This window comes from Capricornis sumatraensis, chromosome 11 (assembly GCF_032405125.1).
Source record: "Capricornis sumatraensis isolate serow.1 chromosome 11, serow.2, whole genome shotgun sequence".
NCBI classification, from domain to species: Eukaryota; Metazoa; Chordata; class Mammalia; order Artiodactyla; family Bovidae; genus Capricornis; species Capricornis sumatraensis.
The window spans coordinates 86014733-86037633 of record NC_091079.1 but is presented as its reverse complement, the minus strand read 5'-3'; the positions used below and the strand labels follow the sequence as shown (position 1 = coordinate 86037633).

Here is a 22901-nt window from a genome sequence, read left to right as displayed (position 1 = left end):
GAGAGGTTAAAGGACTCAGCCATGTCACGTGAATCGGGATAAATTGTTTAAAAAATTCTTTAGATTATGTGTTAAAGCTAAACATAGCAGATTAATTTTAGCATAGTCAAGTAAAAGGTAATGTGTTAAAAGCAATCAAAAGTAGGCTATGTACCATTTATATGAAGCAGGCAGAGGGATGTGATGGAAATAACCCTTGGCTGTGGGTCAGAAGTTCTGGGTTCTACTTGCAAGCCCTGCCACTTGGGCAAATTACTTCCCTGTGTAAAAGCAGGGTGTTGGCCATGATCTCCTAAGGTTATTTTTACTCTAGTAGAGTGTGGATGTAGGAGCCTGACAAGGAGTCCAGAGACAGAGAGGTTTCTTAATCTGTGTAATTCTAAGCAGTTAAAGAGTCCAAGTAAATTCTGTGAACTATCAGGAAGGTTCCTGCAGTTTCTTTATAATACACACAAAAAGTTATGTCATCTATACATTACAAGTTTGATTGCCACATCTCCAAAATCCAGTGGAATTGGAGAAGGTTCAGAATGAACCATCAAAATGATATAATGAGACCCTTATAATGAGTGCAGCAATCTTTATACCTTGCAAAGAAAAAATAATAATTCATTTAGAAATGTCTGCCAAGTCATAATTTTTATGTATTATGTACTTGAGAAGATAATCGTAGGGCAGATAAAGGGAAATACAACTTGGGGTTGATAGACTCATGGGATTTTTTACCCATGGATGCAAAACATGAAAATGACTTTGATAACATTTAATTGAATGAAGAGGTGATGGTCTGTCATGAATTAGTAAAGGAAACTGTAAAAGGTGGAGCTTCCCCGAAAGGATGGCGTTGAGAGAGATCATATTACTCTGCCCTCCCACAGGACGCCCCTAGGTTCCAGTGGAAGTTGATGCAGCAAGAAGGCAAACTTGAAATCATAAAAAGTTTTCTTTTTTCATTACAGCACATTTCCTTAATAATAAATGTCACTAGCAATATAATTTCAATTTTTATTTTCAGCCCAGTCAAAAAAGAAGGCAAGAATATACAATGGAGTAAAGACAATCTCTTTAACAAGTGGTGCTGGGAAAACTGGTCAACCACTTGTAAAAGAATGAAACTAGATCACTTTCTAACACCGCACACAAAAATAAACTCAAAATGGATTAAAGATCTAAATGTAAGACCAGAAACTATAAAACTCCTAGAGGAGAATATAGGCAAAACACTCTCAGACATAAATCACAGCAGGATCCTCTATGATCCACCTCCCAGAATTCTGGAAATAAAAGCAAAAATAAACAAATGGGATCTAATTAAAATTAAAAGCTTCTGCACAACAAAGGAAACTATAAGCAAGGTGAAAAGACAGCCTTCTGAATGGGAGAAAATAATAGCAAATGAAGCAACTGACAAACAACTAATCTCAAAAATATACAAGCAACTTATGCAGCTCAATTCCAGAAAAATAAACGACCCAATCAAAAAATGGGCCAAAGAACTAAATAGACATTTCTCCAAAGAAGACATACGGATGGCTAACAAACACATGAAAAGATGCTCAACATCACTCATTATCAGAGAAATGCAAATCAAAACCACAATGAGGTACCACTTCACACCAGTCAGAATGGCTGCGATCCAAAAATCTGCAAGCAATAAATGCTGGAGAGGGTGTGGAGAAAAGGGAACCCTCCTACACTGTTGGTGGGAATGCAAACTAGTACAGCCACTATGGAGAACAGTGTGGAGATTCCTTAAAAAATTGCAAATAGAACTACCTTATGACCCAGCAATCCCACTGCTGGGTATACACACCGAGGAAACCAGAATTGAAAGAGACACATGTACCCCAATGTTCATCGCAGCACTGTTTATAATAGCCAGGACATGGAAACAACCTAGGTGTCCATCAGCAGATGAATGGATAAGAAAGCTTTGGTACATGTACACAATGGAGTATTACTCAGCCGTTAAAAATAATTCATTTGAATCAGTTCTGATGAGATGGATGAAACTGGAGCCGATTATACAGAGTGAAGTAAGCCAGAAAGAAAAACACCAATACAGTATACTAACACATATATATGGAATTTAGAAAGATGGCAATGACGACCCTGTATGCAAGACAGGAAAAAAGACACAGCTGTGTATAACGGACTTTTGGACTCAGAGAGAGAGGGAGAGGGCGGGATGATTTGGGAGAATGGCATTCTATCATGTATACTATCATGTAAGAATTGAATCGCCAGTCTATGTCTGACGCAGGATACAGCATGCTTGGGGCTGGTGCATGGGGATGACCCACAGAGATGTTATGGGGAGGGAGGTGGGAGGGGGTTTCATGTTTGGGAACACATGTAAGAATTAAAGATTTTAAAATTTAATTAAAAAAAAAATGAAAGTGAGAACAAAAAAAAAATAAAAAAGAAAAAAAAAAAGAAGCATAATAGAAATTTATTGTAGAAAAATAAGTAGTATCATGGGAATTGCTGAATAATGGCCAGGATAAGTCCATTTTTCCTTTGAGAATCATTGAGTCTTGGGGTCGACACTGCCTTTAGAGATTATCCAGCTCAGTGCCCACCTGCCACTCCCACCTCAGGTCAGGAATCCATCTTTACCTGACAGGTGTTCCTTCTGCTTCTGCCTGGTTCTTCCTCTTTTTGTGGATGAAGCATTTAGCCCTCTGAAGCCTTCTCTTCATCAGTGTAACATATTCAGTTGCTCTTCAACCAATGTGATGTCCACATCCTGTCTAATCCCAACAGCTCTTCTCTGGCCACAGTCCTTTCCCCTAGAAGATCTGCTTAGGTATTTAGGTGGGGAAAAAAAGGGAGGAAAAATTGTTTGATTGATTAGAATAAAGTGAGAGTCAGAATACCATATTTTTAATCAACAAACCCTAAATTTTACTAACATTTTTTCATAGTTGAGACACCCTCTTGGCTCAATATGCTGATGCCCACATGAATGCTCTGGTTGTCCTCAAATGAACTGTGATCAACCCACCACCAAAATGTGCAAGGCGCACCTTCATATTCATCCTGCTGAATTATCTTGTTGGCTATAAGCTATTATTTCTGTCTCAGGATATTTTTGGATCTTGATTTGACCCAACATATTGATTCATCTTATACTTCTATCTTCCTAAAATTTATAAGCATATCTTTAAGATATCAATGAAAACATTGAACCTGATTATACTGACATTAAGAATTTGGTGCAAATTATGTGACTTTTATTGATGCTTATATTTCTCTTTATCTTGCTCTAGTTCTGTATTCTATTAAAATATACTGATTGTGCTACCAAATACAAGTTAAATTAATAAATACTTGTCTTATTAGCATTTTGATTTTTCAGAAAAAAGGACAACTCAGGAGAAAGAGTCCATCTTCCTCCCTCCCCCTCTTCCTTTCTTTCCCCAAAGTATATGATTAACTATTCAAACCACATGGCTATAATCAACATTTAACTGATGAGAATATAACCTTATGACAAGTCAAAATACTTAGGGGATCATGGATGGCCTCATCAGATTTGACATTAAGAAATCTAGGGCTACAATGGGATAATAATGTCCCAATATCCATTTATGGAGAAAGTGAACATTCTTTTATCACGATGTTACTTTAGTCTAATTAATTGCATTTTGGAGAGACAAAAGCTAAACTATTCATTATCTTTTTGTGGCCTCTGATAAGTTTTGAAAATTACCTTGTATTCTCATTAGTTTCTTTTCTCGATAGGCACTCCTCATGAACTCTTGGTCCCTCGGGCCCATTTTTATTCCTTTCTGTCTAGCAGGTCTGCCTTTGCCAAACATTATGACATTCAAGCTGCTTCTGCTTCTTATCCTTGAAGTGAAGTGGAGTCGCTCAGTCGTGTCCGACTCTTTGCGACCCCATGGACTATAGCCTATCAGGCTCCTCCGTCCATGGGATTTTCCAGGCAAGAGTACTGGAGTGGGTTGCCATTTCCTTCTCCAGGGGATCTTCCCTACCCAGGGATCAAACCCAGGTCTCCTGCATTGTGGGCAGATGCTTTATCCTCTAAGCCACCAGGGCAGCTCTTTTATCCTTGAAGGTCACTTTAAAAAGGACAGAGGACAAGTTTTGGGGTTGTGCAAAGCACAGCCATACTTCAGGTTAACTTTGGACTTAGAAGAATTCACTTCCTGGCAATTCCTTTTGAGCTGTGATGCACAAACATACGGTTAACCCACTTTTTAGCTATAGTGACTTTTGATTCTTGTGAGACTAAAATTGTCACTTCTCTTCTTCATGTAGATGTGTAATTTGCCTGTGAATATTGAAGTTGAGCTTCAGTTTATTGTATTTTGAATGGAAAAAGAGAGTTTTTCAGTTTGGGTAAATATATGTAGTGTGTACTTTTCCCTGGATCTCATAGCATATATATTAGGTACAATTGTAGATAAGAGGTCTATTCTGGGTTTTTTCCCTAGGACATGAAACTGAAATCAAAAATAAGACAGAATCAGGATTAATGGGCAAAGTAATATTCTTTTGCACAAGGATGCAAGAATATAAAATGTTTAATATTTTCAACATCTTTCTCCAAAAACAAAATCTACCAATGGAAATCTGGCTTCTTTCTGGAGTCTTAATATAGAGATTATTGACTCCTATGACCTGGCTGATAGAATGTGAGGTCAAGTATGATGAGAGGACTAAAAGACCAGGAAGGGCTACCCTTGAGCAGCAAGCCTGTGGCTTGGCTCCTTGACACTCTGTCCTGAAGTTAAAAACTATGTCATCAAAATGTTCTGAAAAGTCCTCTATTGGGAATTCCCTGACAGTCCATTGGTTAGGACTCTATGCCTCCACTGCAGGGGTCACAGGTTTGATCCCTGGTCAGGGAACTAAGATCCCACAGGCTGCATGATACAGCTATAAAGGAAAAAAAAAAATGATGTCCTCTATCTGGGTAGCTATAACATGATTTGATGGTCTTTTGTTTAAGCTATACTTTATGCATCAAAATTAAGCTTGTCTTAAGTGCTGGTGTCATAGGAAGCCATGGAGCTACCCCTGAGTTCACTACCAAGTTTTAGGACTTGGGATGGTTGACTTCTGATTCTTTCTTACCACTGTGGTCCAAAGATACAGCAGGCAGGAGCCAACAGAATTACTTAGATGTTTGAGGCAGGAATATTTTAGGTAACTTTTCTTTAAATTACACAGGCTATCATGGCTGGGTATTTCCAGTGCCTCCTTCCCACTTCTGAGCTTACCTAGTCTTAGCACCATCCATGAGGACCTCTAGCTTGTGCACATCAGAACATGGAGAAACATCTTCTCTTAACTTTTGCCAAGTGAACCTCAGCAACCTGCCACAAGCTTGAGTCCATGGTCTTGATCTGGGTTTACATCTCTTTTTTCCTCTGCCTTTCTCCAAGTTTCTTTGCCAACCTCTTCCCTTCTGATTGGGCTTCTCTGGTGGCTCAGCTGGTAAAGAATCTACCTGCAGTGTGGGAGACCTGGGTTTGACCCCTGGGTTGGAAAATCCCCTGGAGAAGGGAATGGCTACCCATCCAGTATTCTGGCCTGGAAAATTCCGTGGACTGTATAATCCACGGGGTTGCAAGGAGTTGGACACGACTGAGCAATCTTCACTTTTACACTTTCCCTTCTAATCTGTTCTCTACTTCATCTTCTGTTTCATGCTGTCATTCCTTTCCTCTCCCTCTCTCCCTCCTCCCTTAATTCTTTCCTTCCTTTCCCAGTGATCACAATTAAAGCAAGTAAAAATCCCTCATCCTCAGACTAAATTTCTTTCTGTTAAGGAAAAAGTACACAGAAATAAATGTGTATACTAATCCATGCTAACTTGACTTTTTCTTTATGGGAACTGGTGGTAGAGAAGGAATTATTGTATAACCTTTCAAGGACTGTGCTTTTCAAAATGACAGTACTCATTTGAATAGGTAAATCTTGGCCTGTTATTTAGTTTTGTCTCATGGCTCAGAACGGGAAGTTTTATAGACTGAGCCTTTCAGCTGATCTTGTAGACCAGCTTCTGTAGGGAATGTTCGGAATATCAGAGAAGGTTCAGTGACTGAGAAAGTTTCCACAATCAATAGACAAACAAGCATCAAAAGCAGTACTCGAAGCTGCAAAGGCTTCTGGGATTTTAGAAACCATTAGGGGACAAGGAGAATCTTTTAGCTTATAGATCTAAATGGCAAAAAAAAAAAAAAGTTTCTTTAGGTAGGAAGCACCTTAGCCTCCATTTTCTATAATGAAAGTGATGTACCGCTATTAGCTTGTCTAAATCAAACCATAAAAGCGTCTGTAGGATTTCAAAGTACCACGGGCCTCTGTTCTTTCTATTTCTAGTCCTATATACCATGCCTAACAAAATTCTGGAACACAGTGGTCAGTGAATGGTTGTAATAAGAGTGAAGTTTTATCCGGGCACAGTAATAATATCATAGTTGGATTCAATCACAGGAAAGATGGTCATCGAGGTATAAGTTGCCTAAAATCTCTGTCTCTCACGCCTCCCCTGAGAAGGTTTAAGTGCAATGTTGTAAGTCAGCTTTTCCACTCCTCCCATCCTCTGAAGTGAGGCAGCTTATCCTGTAGTTGCTTAGACCAAGGGAGGAGGCATGCAGGAGCATAGTTCTTTCACTTAAAAGAATATCATCTCTAGTTGCAACCAGTCCTGACTTCTGGATAAAACTCAATCACCTCCGTTTAAATTGGAATGATTTCCTTCCATAGAGTCTCTGCTATGCCCCATCCACAAATCAATGTTTAATCAATTTCAGCCATTTCTTCCAAATACACTGCAACCACATGTTCTAAATCTACTGGAGACTTGGTTTTTGTGAATCACAGATAAATTAGGCCCATCTTGGTTTTCCCTCCAACATCAGCTCACAGAATTCAACTAGAAATAGGCATGATCTTCATTTTCTGAGGCGAATGTGAGGGCCCTGCATGGGTAAGGGGGTCCTGTAGGATGGAAAGAGCCCCTTTCAGAAGCAGCTCTGTGATGCATGAGCATTTGGACAGATGGACCATTTTATTGTGACCCACAAGCTATCAACACCCAAAAGCTTCACTAAACAAGGTTTGATGATAAGAAACCAAGTCAAGAGGAGATAAGATGTTTGCTGGGTTATTTCTGAACACCCTATGTGTCAGGAGCCCCATTCTGTTCTGCAAACCACCTGGTCTGTTCATTGGGGAGGATAATATCTGTTCAAACATTGTCCCCTTTGTCTGTTCTAGGCAATAGCATGAAACATTCAGCAACTGCCCTCTGAAAGCCAAGTCTTTGTCTCTGATGGGAATTATGAAACAGATTTCTTGAGAGGTGCCTACCCACCTGTGTTTAGATTCTAAATTTGGGGAGGATTGTGGTAGCCTCAGTAGCTGGGACATGCTGAGGGAAAAGTCTGTTGAGGTTATGGAGACTTTTCAAAGCACAGTTTCCCCCTTTAAATTGGTTTGAATAAAACAAGAACTCTTGAAAACTGTCATAGACTTTGGACAAGATGGGACCTTGAAAGATTTTATTTATTCCTGTGTCCTATTTTAGAAACCCTCCAAGGAATGGAGTTTTCCATAACCTTTTCCCTGTTACCTATTTTTTTTAATTTCTACAAAATCCTTCCATCAGAAAATTCTTGATCGTTTCTGTGACCCTAAATGCTCACTGCTGCAGCCCAGACCTGTTCCTTTGCTCCATCTTCTGCTGCTCGTATCTGCCACAGAGGGTGCCATCACAGCTGAAGCCCATTATTAGATCACTTCTTGGCTTCTCCTTTAAGGCTAAGTAATGAGAAGGTTTTCCTTCTGTTTTTGTAGGTCATATTTTTCAACTGTTTAATGAATTTTGTTGTTGAAAATTTGATCGGGGATTTCCTATGTCTGGAAATGCATTAGTCCTTGAACTCTGTAGCCCTAATACTCCTCCCTGCTAGCTCTCTAAATACACAAAATAAAATGAGACAAAGAGAATGAAGCAGCTGCAAACAAAACAAAACATCACAAAACTAAAAAATAAAACCACCAGATTTGTCATTCTGGCTTTTGATTGAGCAAAACATTTATAAAATGAAGCATGCTTCGGAGAGGTTAGCATCTCATTTATTGAAGATTGATCAACAAGAACTTGGTCAGGTTTAGATAAATGCTTATACAACTCACAGTTTAAAATGCAGACTGTGAAAATCTAGGCACACCAAAATGGCAAGGGTGAGACAGTATTGGCCCCCCCTTTTTTTAAAGGTGATTACATGGTTATTATTGTAAAGGAATATAAATACATATTTTAGCTTTTATTCTAATTTTTTAATATAAATTTATTTATTTTAATTGAAGGCAAATTACTTTACAGTATTGTATTGGTTTTGCCATACATCAACATGAATCCACCACAGGTGTATACGTGTTCCCTATCCTGAACCCCCCTCCCCCTTCCCTCCCCATACCATCCCTCTGGGTCATCCTAGCGCACCAGCCCAAGCATCCTGTATCCTGCATCGAACCTGGACTGGTGATTCATTTCATAATTGAAATTATACATGTTTCAATGCCATTCTCCCAAATCATCCCACCCTCTCCCTCTCCCACAGAGTCCAAAAGACTGTTCTATACATCTGTGTCTCTTTTGCTGTCTCGCATACAGGGTTATCATTACCATCTTTCTAAATTCTATATATATGTGTTAGTATACTGTATTGGTGTTTTTCTTTCTGGCTGACTTCACTCTGTATAATAGTACTGGCCCTTTATTCATACAGTTGGCTCTCTGGGTCTGCAGATTCCACATTCACAGAAATCAATCAACTGCAGATCAAAACTATTTGGGGAAAAAAATTCCAAAAAGCCAAGCTTGAATTTACTACAAGTTGGCAACTACTGGTATTTGCATAGCATTTATGTTGTACTAGGCATTATAAGTAATCTAGAGATGGTTTTAATGTTTATGAGAGGTTGTGCATAAGTTATCTGCATGTACTATACCATTTTATATAAGGGACTTGAGCATCCATGGATTTTGGTATTTGCTGGGGGCCCTGAAACCAAAGGGAAAATGTTAGTAGCTCAGTCATGTGCAACTTGTTGCTATCCCATGGACTGTAGCTCCTCTGTCTGTAGAATTCTCCAGGCAAGAATAATGGAGTGGGTAGCCATTCCCTTCTCCAGGGTATCTTCTCGACCCAGGGATCAAACTCAGGTCTCCTGAATTGCAAGTAGATTCTTTACCATCTGAGCCACCAGGAAGCCCAACAAGCTGAATTTAGAAAAAGCAAAGGAACCAGAGATCAAACTGCAAACATCTGCTGGATCATGGAAAAAGCAAGGCAATTCCAGAAAAAATATCTACTTCTGCTTCATTGGCTATGCTAAAGCCTTTGACTGTGTGGATGACAACAAACTGTGGAAAATTCTTAAAGAGATGGGAATACCAGACCATCTTACCTGCCTCCTCAGAAACCTATATGCAGGTCAAGAAGCAACAGTTAGAACCGGACATGGAAAAACAGACTGGTTCAAAATTAGGAAAGGAGTATGTCAAGGCTGTATATTGTCACCCTGCCTATTTAACTTCTATGCAGAGTACATCCTGTGAAATGCTGAGCTGAATTAAGAATAAACTGGAATCAAGATTGCTGGGAGAAATATCAATAACCTCAGATATGCAGGTGACACCACCCTAATGGCAGAAAGCGAAGAGAAACTAAAGAGCCTCTTGAAGAAGGTAAAAGAGAAGAGTGAAAAAGCTGGCTTAAAACTCAACACTCAAAAAACTAAGATCATGACATCCCATCCCTCCACTTCCTGGCAAATAGATGGAAAAACAATGGAAACAGTGACAGACTCTATTTTCTTGGGCTCCAAAATCACTGCAGATCGTGACAGAGCCATGAAATTAAGACACTTGCTCCTTGGAAAACAGGCTATGATAAATCTAGACAGGGTATTTAAAAACAGAGACATCACTTTGCCAACAAAGGTTATTATAGTCAAAGCAATGGTTTTTCCAGTAGTCATGTATGAATGTGAGAGTTGGACCATAGTGAAGACTGAACACTGAAGAATTGATGCTTTTGAATCAGTTCAAAAGCTGGAGAAGACTCTTGAGAGTCCCTTGGACTGCGAAGAGATCAAACCAGTCAATCCTAAAGGAAATCAACCCTGAATATTCATTGGAAGGGCTGATGGTAAAGCTGTAGCTCCAATATTTTGGCCACTTGATGGGAAGAGCAACTCATTGGAAAAGACCCTCATGCTGGGAAAGATTGAGGGTCGAAGGAGAAGGGGATGACAGAGGATGAGATGGTTGGATGACATCCCTGACTCAGTGAACATGAGTTTGAGTAAACTCCTGGTGATACTGAAGGACAGGGAAGCCTGGGTTGCTGCAGTCCATGGGGTTACAAAGAGTTGGACACAGCTGGGCAACTGAACAACAGCTGGAACCAAACACTCTGAATATACTGAGGGAGAGATGACTGTTATCTGCTGCATATCTGTAACTTTGGAGATCATTGAGTCATTATATTTCAATAGCTTTTAATATGCTACTAGATACAATAATCTTAGGTTTTACAATTATAGTTCATCTCTAGTGGACTTTTAGAAAGTAATGCAAACTTTTTTCATGCTTTAGTGACAAAATTATGATTGTAAGTAAATATAGACATTTTCCATATTTTTCTTTGCAACAGCTGAAATGAATGAGATAAATCTGACCTTTAGTGTTTGTTTCAACTCACTTTAAGAACTATCTTTGATAACTCTTGCTATGGTTTAACACAGCACACATGCCAAAGACTCTATTTAGCATGTATATGCAATCTAAAGGAGGATAAGAGGGTTACATGTCTTCTCAGTTTCAGAGATAGAACACCACCAGCCTGCGAAGCTCACTGTCTGCCCTTTCTGATGGTCTCTTCCTCTCTGCCTGAACCTCATCTGATATAAACACTCTCCTAAGTTTCATTTACTATGACTTTGCTTTTTCTTCACAATTTTATCATATTTTTTACACAGTGCAAAAGATTACTTAACTCACTGAATTTTGCAGTTTGTGTTAGGGAATCATACTCTTCTATTTCTTCTTCAATTTATTTTCTTCTTTCTTTTCCTTTCATATTTCTGTTCTTGTGTTCATTTATAAATGTAGCTATAGGTAATTTTAGCTACTTTATAATATTCCGCTGTGTGACTGTATCATAGCTTATTCATCTCACTGTTGTTGGACATTAGAGTTGGCTCTAGTTTGAAAGAAGGGTCCTGGATGCAGACGTATTTGCTCCCTGCTTCCCAGCAGCACCAGTCGTCATCTGTACCCCTGCGTCACGAGGTGGGCTCTCAGGGCTTCTGCCCTGCTCTCAGTTTTTCCTATCAGCACCTAATGGAATCTTGTGGAAAAGATCTGGGAAACGGATACCTAGAGCGCTTATATAGGAGGTTCCCAGGGTTTCTAAACTCTCATGTTAACTCACACTCACCCTTGAAGAATTTGTCAGCATTTCATTGTCTTTATTCCTGCTTTTATGCCTGTTACCTCTCCCTCTACTCTCTGCTAAAGGAAGACTGTATCCCACCCCTCCTTAGATGAGCTCCTTATCCTCTGGAATTCAGTTCCTCTGACTGAATGACAATCTGAGACCTCTGACGGGCTTTTAAAAAGTTACGATTTTCGAGATTATCCCGATTTCTCATTAAGGTAGGGGCAGAATTCTCCGAGGCTGTCTGTGATTTAGGAGGAAGCAGACTGATTTTTCTTCCTCTTCTTGCCACCACCATGCTCTATCCCCTTTCTCTGCCTGATTTTTCTTTGTAGTACTTGAAACTATCATTATATTTATGTATTGCCCATCTCCCTCACGAGCACATAAATTCCATTAAGGCAGAATATTTGTTTTATCCATTTCTATGTCTCTGGCTCTTAATAGACACTCAATAAAAATTGTTGGATAAGTGCAGGCAGGAAAGCCCAAAGAGCAGGACCTTTTATCCAGTATTTTGCACCTACCTGTTTTCATAAGAATGTACTTCCTCTGAAGTTCCTCCCTCCCTTGTTCTGCCATGTTTTTCATATGTCCCATTTCAACTATATTCTTATTCATCTTTTAATCAAGCAAATCTGATTGCCTTCAGTATCTCCATATGCCCTAATAACAGAGAAGTGGGGACCTGTCCCTGTACTGCTATCTGTCTACCCCTGATTTACTGTGTCTTTGCTCTCAGACCCACAGCTGGCCTGCAAGTGTTTCTGCGCCACTGCCAGTCTAATTCTTCATCCTGGCAGGCTGTCATCCAGGGTATCTCTGCCCTGCTGCAGAAGGCCCTCCCCGCTCCCACCCTAAGGCCAATTCTTTGGTGGTCAGGACTAATGTGTGCCTCACAAACAGCAAACTCTGTATTTCAGAGCATTGCGGTTCCCATCCTGCCCTCATGTTTGTTTTGTTGTGGCTGTTCTTGGCTCCTGCTGATGGTTTTAATCATTTTTACTCAGTACTGCCTTTAGAAGAGACGGTGGTGAGAAGGAAGTTGGAGGGCGGGGAATTGGTCAGTGCTCTGCTTGCCTCGGTGAGCAGCACACACGAGGGGTCGATGGGTGGGAGCCCCACTTCTCTGTTGGTTCTAGGCCATGTTATTGCTTGAGGAGCTCCACTTCTGGCAACAGAACCAGTGCATTCTCCTATCTTTTATAAAGTGATCCTTTTTCATAAATCTGGAGTTTACTGTGTCTCAGAGTTGTGTGTTTTTGTTTTGTTTGCTTAAATCAGATCCAAATGTGTTACAGCTGATATTCATTTCTGCCTGACCCTGGCACAAGACGTAGTGACTTTGTTATGTGTTACTGGGTTATCCATCCTTTGTGAGACTGCACTAAGGAATGCTAAACAGACACCACGTTAACTGAGACCCCCTGCACTGCTATTTCCCAGGTATAGGTTGAAGCTTTTATGATTAGGAAAATTCAAGTTTGTTAAACATGTCGCTGGATTTGAAGTAGTTTTCTGTCATCACCTAGTTTTTGAATCAGTTAATATTAAAATTACTGTCTCTTGATGATCCCCAGTATATTCTTTTCTGTAAGGAAAAAAAAAAGTAAAACAAACTCTTATAATCCAAATAGTTTGTAATCATTCTTCCATATCACTGTGCCAAAGTCCTTATCCTGTGAGATAACATTTACTCCCCTATCATTCAAAAACACTTCCATCTTTGAACTATTAGTTTAAGTAATAATTCTGGATTGGAGAACAGAGATATTTCAGAAAACAGAAAGAAGTATGATTGTAAAAACAACCTCAATTATTCCAAAATCTGAAGCTTAAAACAATAGCTGCCTTGATTTACTGACTCATGTATTATATGAGAAAAAGTTGATTAAAACAGATTTTGACACTTTTTATCCACTGGAACTTGAACTTCATTGGGAAAATGGTTCTGAGGGGGTAAGCATGTTGACTAATTGGCTTGTTCATCCCACAGGGGATTATACCACTTTCTGAACCAGAATTTCCTGCTCTTGCAACATGTTTTTTCTTTATTCTTTTTTTTTCCTTAGAAGCAATCCATTTGGGTTCATTACATGGCCATTTGTTAGTCTGGGGCATTGTGCTTGTTTGTGACTACAGTGAAGTCATAGTAAGTCAGGACTGTCTGTATACACAGAGTCAATGGGAGATCCTGCAGCTGCTCAGGGAAGACGGCCGTGCTATGGGTCACTCTGACATTTGAAACCCCAAATCATGCTTTCCCAAAGTCCTGGGGCACTTTCATGTTGATCATCAAGAAGATTTGTTCAAGTTTGGTTTGCTTATTTACTGTATGCTATTCATAGGATCAGACTGTTGAACTTGGTTTTTTAAGCTTTTTATTGAAGTGTAATATTCTCAGTATTGAAGTGTAAAATTCTCAAGCTGGAATTAAGATTGCTGGGAGAAATGTCCACAGCCTCAGATATGTAGATGATACCACTCTAATGGCAAAAAGCAAAGAGCCTTTTGATGAGGGTGACAGAGGAGAATGAAAAACTGACTTAAAATTCAGCATTCAAAAAACTAAGATCATGGCATCCAGTCCCATCACTTCATGGCAAACAGAAGGGGAAGAATGTGAAAACAGTGACAGATTTTATTTTATTAAGCTCCAAAATTACCAGAGGCAGTGACTGCAGTCATGAAATGAAAGGTTCTTGCTCCTTGGAAGAAAAGCTATGACAAACCTAGACAGTGTATTAAAAAGCAGAGACATCCTTTTGTTGACAAAGGTCCATATGGTCAAAGCTATGTTTTTTCCAAAGCTATGGTGGTTTTTGTTTGTTTGTTTGTTTGTTTTTTGGTGGTTTTTCCACCGAAGCATCAATTCTTCAGTGCTTACCTTTCTTTCCAGTCCAACTCTCACATCCATACATGACTACTGGAAAAACCATAGCCTTGACTAGACGGATTTGACTAGATATGGTTGACTAGACTAGTCAACCACAGACTTGACTAGTATTTATACTCACACTTGATATATGAGAGTTCCAGTTATTCCACTTCCTCACTAATATTTTCTATCTTTTTCATTTTAGCTATTTCAGTGGATATGTATTGTGGTTTAACATGTATTTCCTTGTTGATAATGAACCTGAGTGACTTTCATTAGTGATTTGTGTATCTGTCTTTGAGAATTGTCTGTTCAAGCTTTTTTTCCCATTTTTCTATCATTTCACTCTCCTTTTTGTTACTGTTTCATAGGGGTTCTTTATATAATCAGAATATGGGACTTTGTTGAAAATATGTTTTATAAATATTTTCTTCTCTGTGGGTTGCCTTTTCGCTTTTGTAATGGGATCTTTTGATGAACAAATATTCCTAATATTTTTAAAGTCCAGTTTATTATTTTTTCATTTTATAGTTTGCACTTTTCTTATCCAGTTTAAGAAATCTTTGCATACTCTAAGTTGACAAAGCTATTTTCTGCTTTCCTCCAACATTTTTATTTAAATTTGTAATTCATCTGACTTGCTATTCATATATTGTATAATCCAGAGATCAATATATAATTTCCATGTAGATATCCTGTTAGCCCAGCATCATTTTACTTGGTTTTAAACTTGTTTAAAATATATCTATGAAATTTAGTTTTACTGAGATATTTTTATATTTTTCTAGTGATAATTATTAATGATTCTCAGAAAATAATTTAAATCTATGATGGTGTAAAATTTATAATATAATCTATAAATTTATTTAGCATGTAAATTGAGATATTTCTTAAAAGTTATTCTGTTTAATTAGACTCTAGTTTGTAGTACCAGCATATTTATTCAACACTAGAGTGATTTATAATGCACAAACACAATAATTAAAAACAAATTAATTGTTCTTGCTTTTTCATTTAAATTCAATTCAACACATGTTTATTATTTGTCTGCTAGAATTTGGGACAACTGAGAATATGGTTGAAGTTTTGAGCTCTATCTGCATGTCATTTAGGTTTCAAGCCATATAATAAAGTTGTCAAACATCCATCAGTAATAAATAATTCTTCTTTAGCATTCAAAATTATATTAATAGAGGTACAAGATGAGAAGTTTTATTCCTATTAAGATGACCTTATACCCCTTATGTAATACCTCTATACCAAGTTTTCCATTAGCAATGACACAGTTCTTTTAAAAAGTAAAAATAGAAAAGAAAATATAAAACTTCTTTTCTGTATTTGGAATGCCTATGAATGCTTCTTCTTTGATGTCATTTCTGCTTGGTTTTTATTTTTTTTCTCTTTTATTATTTGTTCTAGGTTGTACTGGTCAGTGGACATCTGGACAGCTGGGATGTCGGGCAGGGTGCCATGGATGATGGTGGTGGAGCCTTTATATCATGGGAAGCCCTCTCGCTTATTAAAGATCTTGGTAAATATTTAGAAAGTAGTTAACCAATGTGTGAGGTTGTCAGTGGTGATGTTTAACTCAACACACAAAATGCTCAGCAGATTAGTTGCTGTGGAATGTTCAAAGATTCTCCTGAGGTCTGTATGTTTTTTGTCAGTTGATTCCCAGAAAAGAACTAATTTGTCCCCATGAAGAACGAAATTTTTATTGAAGTGTCCACCAGACGGCCAAAGTATCAAATATAATCAGCCACTGGGGAAAATGAACAAGCTAATAAAACTGCAACAAATGCAACCGCATCAGCTAGAGACTATGTAAGGAAACCATCAACAAGTGGAAAGAAAAATCAGTAGCTCACCCACTTCCTTTTCCTTGTTTAAAGACATCACCTAGCTGCTCGGATAGCTTTGCTGCACTCATCTTTCCATAGCCGGAGTCAAGGCGAGCAAAGTAGGCCTGGAGGAATGATTCTTTTCACCACAGTGAGGAATCCAGCATGAAAAACTGGACCTTGCAGGTTAAACTAGACATGGGGGGAAAATGGATAGGCATACAGAGCAAGAACTAATTGTGAAAATAGTTTTTTTTGATGACCCTATTTGCAAACAAAAAACATACATTTCCTTTTTGTGGGCTGGTCAAGAGGTGGATTTTAAGTGAGGTTAGAAATAATCAAACAATCTGTAATGACAGTTCCATATCTGAATCAGACCAGTGGTGGTTTGGAAAATGCCTCATCAGCAGAATGTTTCCATTGTGACTGTGGAGTTTCAAATGTCACAGAGATCAGAGCACTCCCTTTGGTGAAAGCATTCCATTGCTTACTTAAATACCCATGTGTTCAAATCTAAGCTTTGCCTCTGACTTTTAATGAACCCTTGAAAGTGGAAGAGGAGACTGAAAAAGCTGGCTTATGGCTCAACATTAAGAGAACTAAGATTATGGCATCTGGTCCCATCACTTCATGGGAAATAGATGGGGAAACAGTGGAAACAGTGGCTGACTATTTTTCTGGGCTCCAAAATCACTGCAGATGGTGCTTGCAGCCATGAAAATAAAAGACACTCCTTGGAAGAAAAGTTATGACCAACCTAAATAGTATATTGAAAGCAGAGACATAACTTTGCCAACAAAGGTCTGTCTAGTCAAGGCTATGGTTTTTCCAGTAGTCATGTTTGGATGTGAGAGTTGGACTGTGAAGAAAGCTGAGTGTGCCGAAAATCGATGCTTTTGAACTGTGGTGTTAGAGAAGACTCTTGAGAGTCCCTTGGACTGCAAGGAGATCCAACCAGTCCATCCTAAAGGAGATCAGTCCTGAGTATTCATTGGAAGGACTGATGCTGAAGCTGAAACTCCAGTACTTTGGCCACCTCATGCGAAGAGTTGACTCATTGGAAAAGACTCTGATGCTGGGAGGGATTGGGGGCAGGAGGAGAAGGGGACGACAGAAGATGAGATGGCTGGATGGCATCACCAACTCGATGGACATGAGTTTGAGTGAACTCTGGGAGTTGGTGATGGATAGGGAGGCCTGGCGTGCTGCGATTCATGGGGTCACAAAGAGTCGGACACAACTGAGTGACTGAACTGAACTGGACTGAACCCTAAATCAGCTCTTTAAATGATTTTTTATCTTTTTGGGGGGACTTGAGCCCTGTTTTTTTTATTAACTAATTTATTTTAATTGTAGAATAATTATAATATTGTGATGGTTTTTGCCATACATCAACATGAATTGGCCACAGGTATACAATTGTTCATCTTAACAATAGACTACTGAAATTGTCTTGATTGGGGCAAATCTTTAGTGTATAATTTTGATTTATATCTTACTTGTGTTTTAAAAATGGAAAAATGGAAAGGTGATTGTGCAATTTCTTTACTTCTAATTAGACCATTGTCTTGCATCCCTGGCATTATTGCTATTTGGGGGCAGATAATTGCTTTTTTTTTTTAATTGAAATATAGTTTATTTACAATGTTGTGCCCATCTCTGGTGTACTGCAAAGTGACTCAGTTATACATATATATGCATTCTTCTTTTGTATTCTTTTCCAATATGGTTTAATCACAGGTTTATTTCATCGAGTACAGTTCTCTGTGCTATACATTAGGACCTTATTTTTTATGCATTCTAAATTCAGTAGTTTGCTCTGCTGTGAGGTCTGTCCTGTGCATTTTAGGATGTTTAGCCTCATCCCTACTAGATCCCAGTAGCACAACTCCCCCTGTCACCAAGTTGTAACAGTGAAAAATATCTCCACCTTGCCAAATGTCCCCTGGTGGGTTGTCAGGGGGGGAGAGGGTGGCCTGTAAAATTGCTCCACTAAAATTAGGCTAATTAAAGAACTATAGGACACCTGAATACAAGGTCATATTTTTTTAAATGAACTAATTAGTAACTTTATATTGTTTATACTTTAAACATCATTACCATACTGAGCACCTATTATGTGAAATCATTCTGTGAAAGCTGAGCATACTACATACTCTCTGTTCTTAAGACCCTTAGAATATAATTGAAGACATTCATTTGCACCTACACACATAGTTATAAAGATAAACTATCAAGTCTGCTTTTAGAATTGGGTAATATTTGAAAGATAAATTGTCCAGCAAATAAAAACGGAAACACGCATTCCTTCAGAGATCTGGGAAACTCCACATGTAGATTCTTTCCTCTTCTTCCTTAAAAAAAATATACCCTTGGCTATCTGCCCTTAATTTCATTCCAGAATGAAGTGGGTTCGAGAGATGAGGCAGGCAACTCTCAAAAACTTTCCTCTCCATGGGGCACAGATATTTATATTGGAAGTTAATTTTAATTCAGTGTGTTCCAACCAGCTTGACTGGAGGCACAATGGTAGTGTAAAAAGAGAGCTAGACCCATCTCCATTAGATTCTTAGGTCACTCTGTGCCACAGACTGCTTTCTTGGCCTGGGGCAGGTCATTTGGACTCTGGATTTGTTTTCTTCATCTCTCTTCAGCTGTTAGCCTCCAGAGTGTTTTACCTGCTCTTGTTGTGCAGCCACTCAGTCATGTCGTGCTCTTTGTGACTCCACGGACTGCAGCACGCCAGTCTTTCCTTGTCCCTCACAATCTCCCAGAGTTTGCTCAGATTCATGTCCATTGAGTGAGTGATGCCATCCAACCCCACCTTATCCTCTGTCTCTCCCTTCCTCTTCCTCCCTCAATCTTTCCCAGCATCAGGATCTTTTCCAGTGAATCAACTTTTCCCATCAGGTGGCCAGAGTACTGGAGCTTCAGCATCTGTCCTCACACTGAATATTCAGGGTTGATTTCCAAAAGGACTGACTGGTTTAATCTTGCTGTCCAAGGGACTCTCAAGAATCTTCTCCAGCACTACATTTCAAAAGCATCAATTCTTCAGCGCTCAGCCTTCTTTATGGTCCAACTCTTACATCTGTACATGACTACTGGAAATGCTATAGCTTTTGACTGTACGGTCCTTCATCAGCAAAGTGATGTCTCCGCTTTTTAATATGCTGTCTAGGTTTGTCATAGCTTTTCTTCCAAGGAGCAAGCATCTTTTAATTTCATGGCCACAATCACCATCTACAGTGATTTTGGAGCCCAAGAAAATAAAGGCTGCAACTATTTCCATTTTTCCCCATCTATTTGCCATGAAGTGATGGGACCAGATGCTATGATATTAATTTTTTGAATGCTGAATTTAAGCCAGCTTTTTCACTCTCCTCTTTCACTTTCATCAAGAGGCTCGTCACTTCCTCTTCACTTTCTGCCATTAGACTGTTATTATCTGCATATCTGAGATTTTGGTATTTCTCCCTGCATTCTTGATTCCAGCTTGTGATTCATCCAGCCCAACATTTTGCATGATGTACTCTGCATATAAACTAAATAAGCAAGGTGACAGTATATAACCTTGATGTGCCCCTTTCCTAATTTTAAACCAGTCCTTTGTTTCATGGTGGATTCTAGCAGTTGCTTCTTGACCTGCATACAGATTCCTCAGGAGGCAGATAAGGTGGTCTGGTATTCTCTTCTGTTTAAGAATTTTGCACAATTTGTTGTGAGCCGCACAGTCAAAGGCTTTAGCATAGTCAATGAAGCAGAATTAGATGTTTTTCTGGAATTCTCTTGCTTTTTCTGTGATCCAACGGATGTTTGCAATTCTGTCTCTGGTTCCTCTGCCTTTTCTAAATCCAGCTTGTACATCTGGAAGTTCTCAGTTCACGTACTGTTGAAGCCTAGCTTGAAGGTATTTTAGCATTACCTTGCTAGCATGTGAAATTAGCACAATTTTATGGTAGTTTGGACATTCTTTGGCATTGCCCTTCTTTGGGATTGGAATGAAAACTGACCTTTTCCTATGATCACTGCTGAGTTTTCCAAATTTCCTGGCATAATGAGTGAAGCCCTTTCAGAGCAGCTATCTTTTAGGATTTGAAATAGCCCAGCTGGAATTCCATCACCTCCACTAGCTTTGTTTGTAGTAATACTTTCTAATGCCCACTTGACCTCACATACCAGGATGTCTGACTCTAGGTGGGTGACCACACCATCATGGTTATCTGGGTCATTAAGACCTTTTTTGTATAATTCTTCTGTGTATTCTTGCTACCTCTTCTTAATCTCTTCTGCTTCTGTTAGGTCCATACCATTCCTGTCCTTTATTGTGCCCATCTTTGCATGAAATGTTCCCTTGGTATGTCTAATTTTCTTGAAGAAATCTCTAGTCTTTCCCATTCTCCTGTTTTCCTCTATCTCTTTGCATTGTTCACTTAAAAAGGCTTTCTTCTCTCTCCTTGCTATTCTTTGGAACTCTGAATTCAGTTGGATATATCCTTCCCTTTCTCCTTTGCCTTTTGCTTCCCTTCTTTTCTCAGCTATTTGTAAGGTCACCTCAAACAACAATTTTGCCTTCTTGCTTTTCTCTTTCTTTGAAATGATTTTGGTCACTGCCCCTGTACAATGTTATGAACCTCCATCCATGGTTCTTCAGGCACTCCATCAGATCTAATCCTTTGAATCTGTTACTTCCACTGTATAATTATAAGGGATTTTATTTTGGTCATACCTGAATGGCCTAGTGGTTTTCCCTACTTTCTTCAGTTTAAGTCTGAATTTTGCAATAAGGAGCTCATGCTCTGAGCCACAGTCAGCTCCAGGTTTTGTTTTTGCTGACTGTATAGAGCTTCTCCATCTTCAGCTGCAAAGAATATAACAATCTGATTTTGGTATTGACCATCTTATAATGTTCCTGTGTAGAGTCATCCCTTGTGTAGTTGGAAGAGAGTGTTTGCTACAACAGTGTGTTCTTTTGGAAAAACTCTGTTAGCCTTTGTCCTACTTCATTTTGTACTCCAAAACCAAACTTGCTTGGTACTCCAGATATCTCATGACTTCCTACTTTTGCATTGCCATCTGCTATGATGAAAAGGACATCTTTTTTTGGTGTTAGTTGTAGAAGGTCTTGTAGGTCTTCATAGAACTGTTCAACTTCAGCTTCTTTGCAATCAGTGATGGAGGCATAGACTTGGATCACTGTGATGTTGAATAGTTTGCTTTGGAAGTGAACTGAGATCATACTATTGTTTTTGAGATTGCACCCAAGTACTGCATTTCAGACTCTTCTGTTGAGTATGAGGGCTACTCCATTTCTTCTAAGGGATTCTTGCCCACAGTAGTAGACATAATGGTCATCTGAATTAAATTTGCCCGTTCCTATCCATTTTAGTTCACTGATTACTAAAATGTCAATGTTCACTCTTGCCATCTCCTATTAGTGTCTTTTCTAGGCTTGAATCTTACTTCTTTCATCATGGGACCCTAAATCACTGTTAATTGAGTTGAATTCAGTTGCATGAATAAATGCATGCAATGGTGAATTGAATTATCTTTCTCCAGCTTTGAAACTACACTGACTTCATTTGCTTTAGAAAATAGTAGTAAGTCTCCTTCAATTCAGGATTTAACTCTTCTATAGATATCTGAAAACCTATGTAAATATATGAATACAACTCTAAAGAGTAACATTTCTTTTGAGTAGGTGTTAAGAGACAACAAGCTATACTGTTAAAACTATGGAGCCAGACTGCCTGGGTTCAAATCCCATCTCAGCAACTCACTAACATGTGGCTGTCAGTAAGTTACTTTCCCTTTCTGTGCTTATTTTCTTACCTGTGAAATGGAAATAATAATAGTTCCTATCTCACAAGGTTGCTCTGAAAATTAAATAATCTATTTATATAATGTGCTTAAAACAGAGCCTAACCCATCCCCAAAACTCAATAAATTAACTTTTATTATTTAATAAGCATGATCTAACAGTACTGTATTTTTTACTTAAGGGATTTTTTTTTTGTCTTTAACCTCTCATCTGCTCAGTGATTGCCCTGCCTCCTAACTTAATATGTTAATTGTAACTCTAGGGCCAGATGCTATGATATCCCTAAATATCCTTTTCATTTATTGTTAAAGTCACCATCCATTGTATTATGGAAATCCATTGACCTCTGCACTGTTTTCCACTTTCATAGTAAATTTTCAAGAGTCTAAATTCTCCTGGTCATCTTCTGCTTCTACTTTCTGCTTAAGTTGAATGCCCAGAATCCACACTACATCTCATATTCTGCAACTGCACCTACTGAGTCTTACTCTTTAATTTTAAAATTAAAATTAGACTGTGGATTTCTGTTTATAGATTACCTATGTGTTTTGATATGAAGAACTAGGTCTAACATGTGGCTGATGCCTTCTAGATGAAAATTACTGATTTACTTGAATGAGAGCTAGCACTTTGGGCTAGAGGCCAAGAAATGGGTTCATAATTATGTTACTTAATTACATTGAGTCCAGGCTATTTAGTTGGTGAAATATGAAAGCTCTATGGCAATCTATTTTTCCAAGAAAAGTGAGACTTCTTTTGGCTGCTGTCCCTTGGACAATATGTCATGCAGAATGCATGTCAAAGTCCCTCAGTGGGGCTTGTTAATTTGAAGTGTTGGTCTAGTGGGACTTTCTGATATTTAGGCA

General features: G+C 38.7%; 1 protein-coding gene across 4 annotated transcripts in view; it reads left to right on the top strand.

Moving 5' to 3' along the window:
* CPQ (carboxypeptidase Q) overlaps positions 1–22901 on the top strand; it is a 566361-nt gene that overhangs the window by 360983 nt on the left and 182477 nt on the right. For all 4 annotated transcript variants that reach the window (XR_011145724.1, XM_068983905.1, XM_068983906.1 and 1 more), the window contains exon 5: positions 15790–15901. Coding sequence is in view for 3 of the 4 variants with exons in the window: in XM_068983905.1 (XP_068840006.1) it covers positions 15790–15901 (112 nt within the window). In the remaining variant the exon portion in view is untranslated. The remainder of the gene's footprint in view (positions 1–15789; positions 15902–22901) is intronic.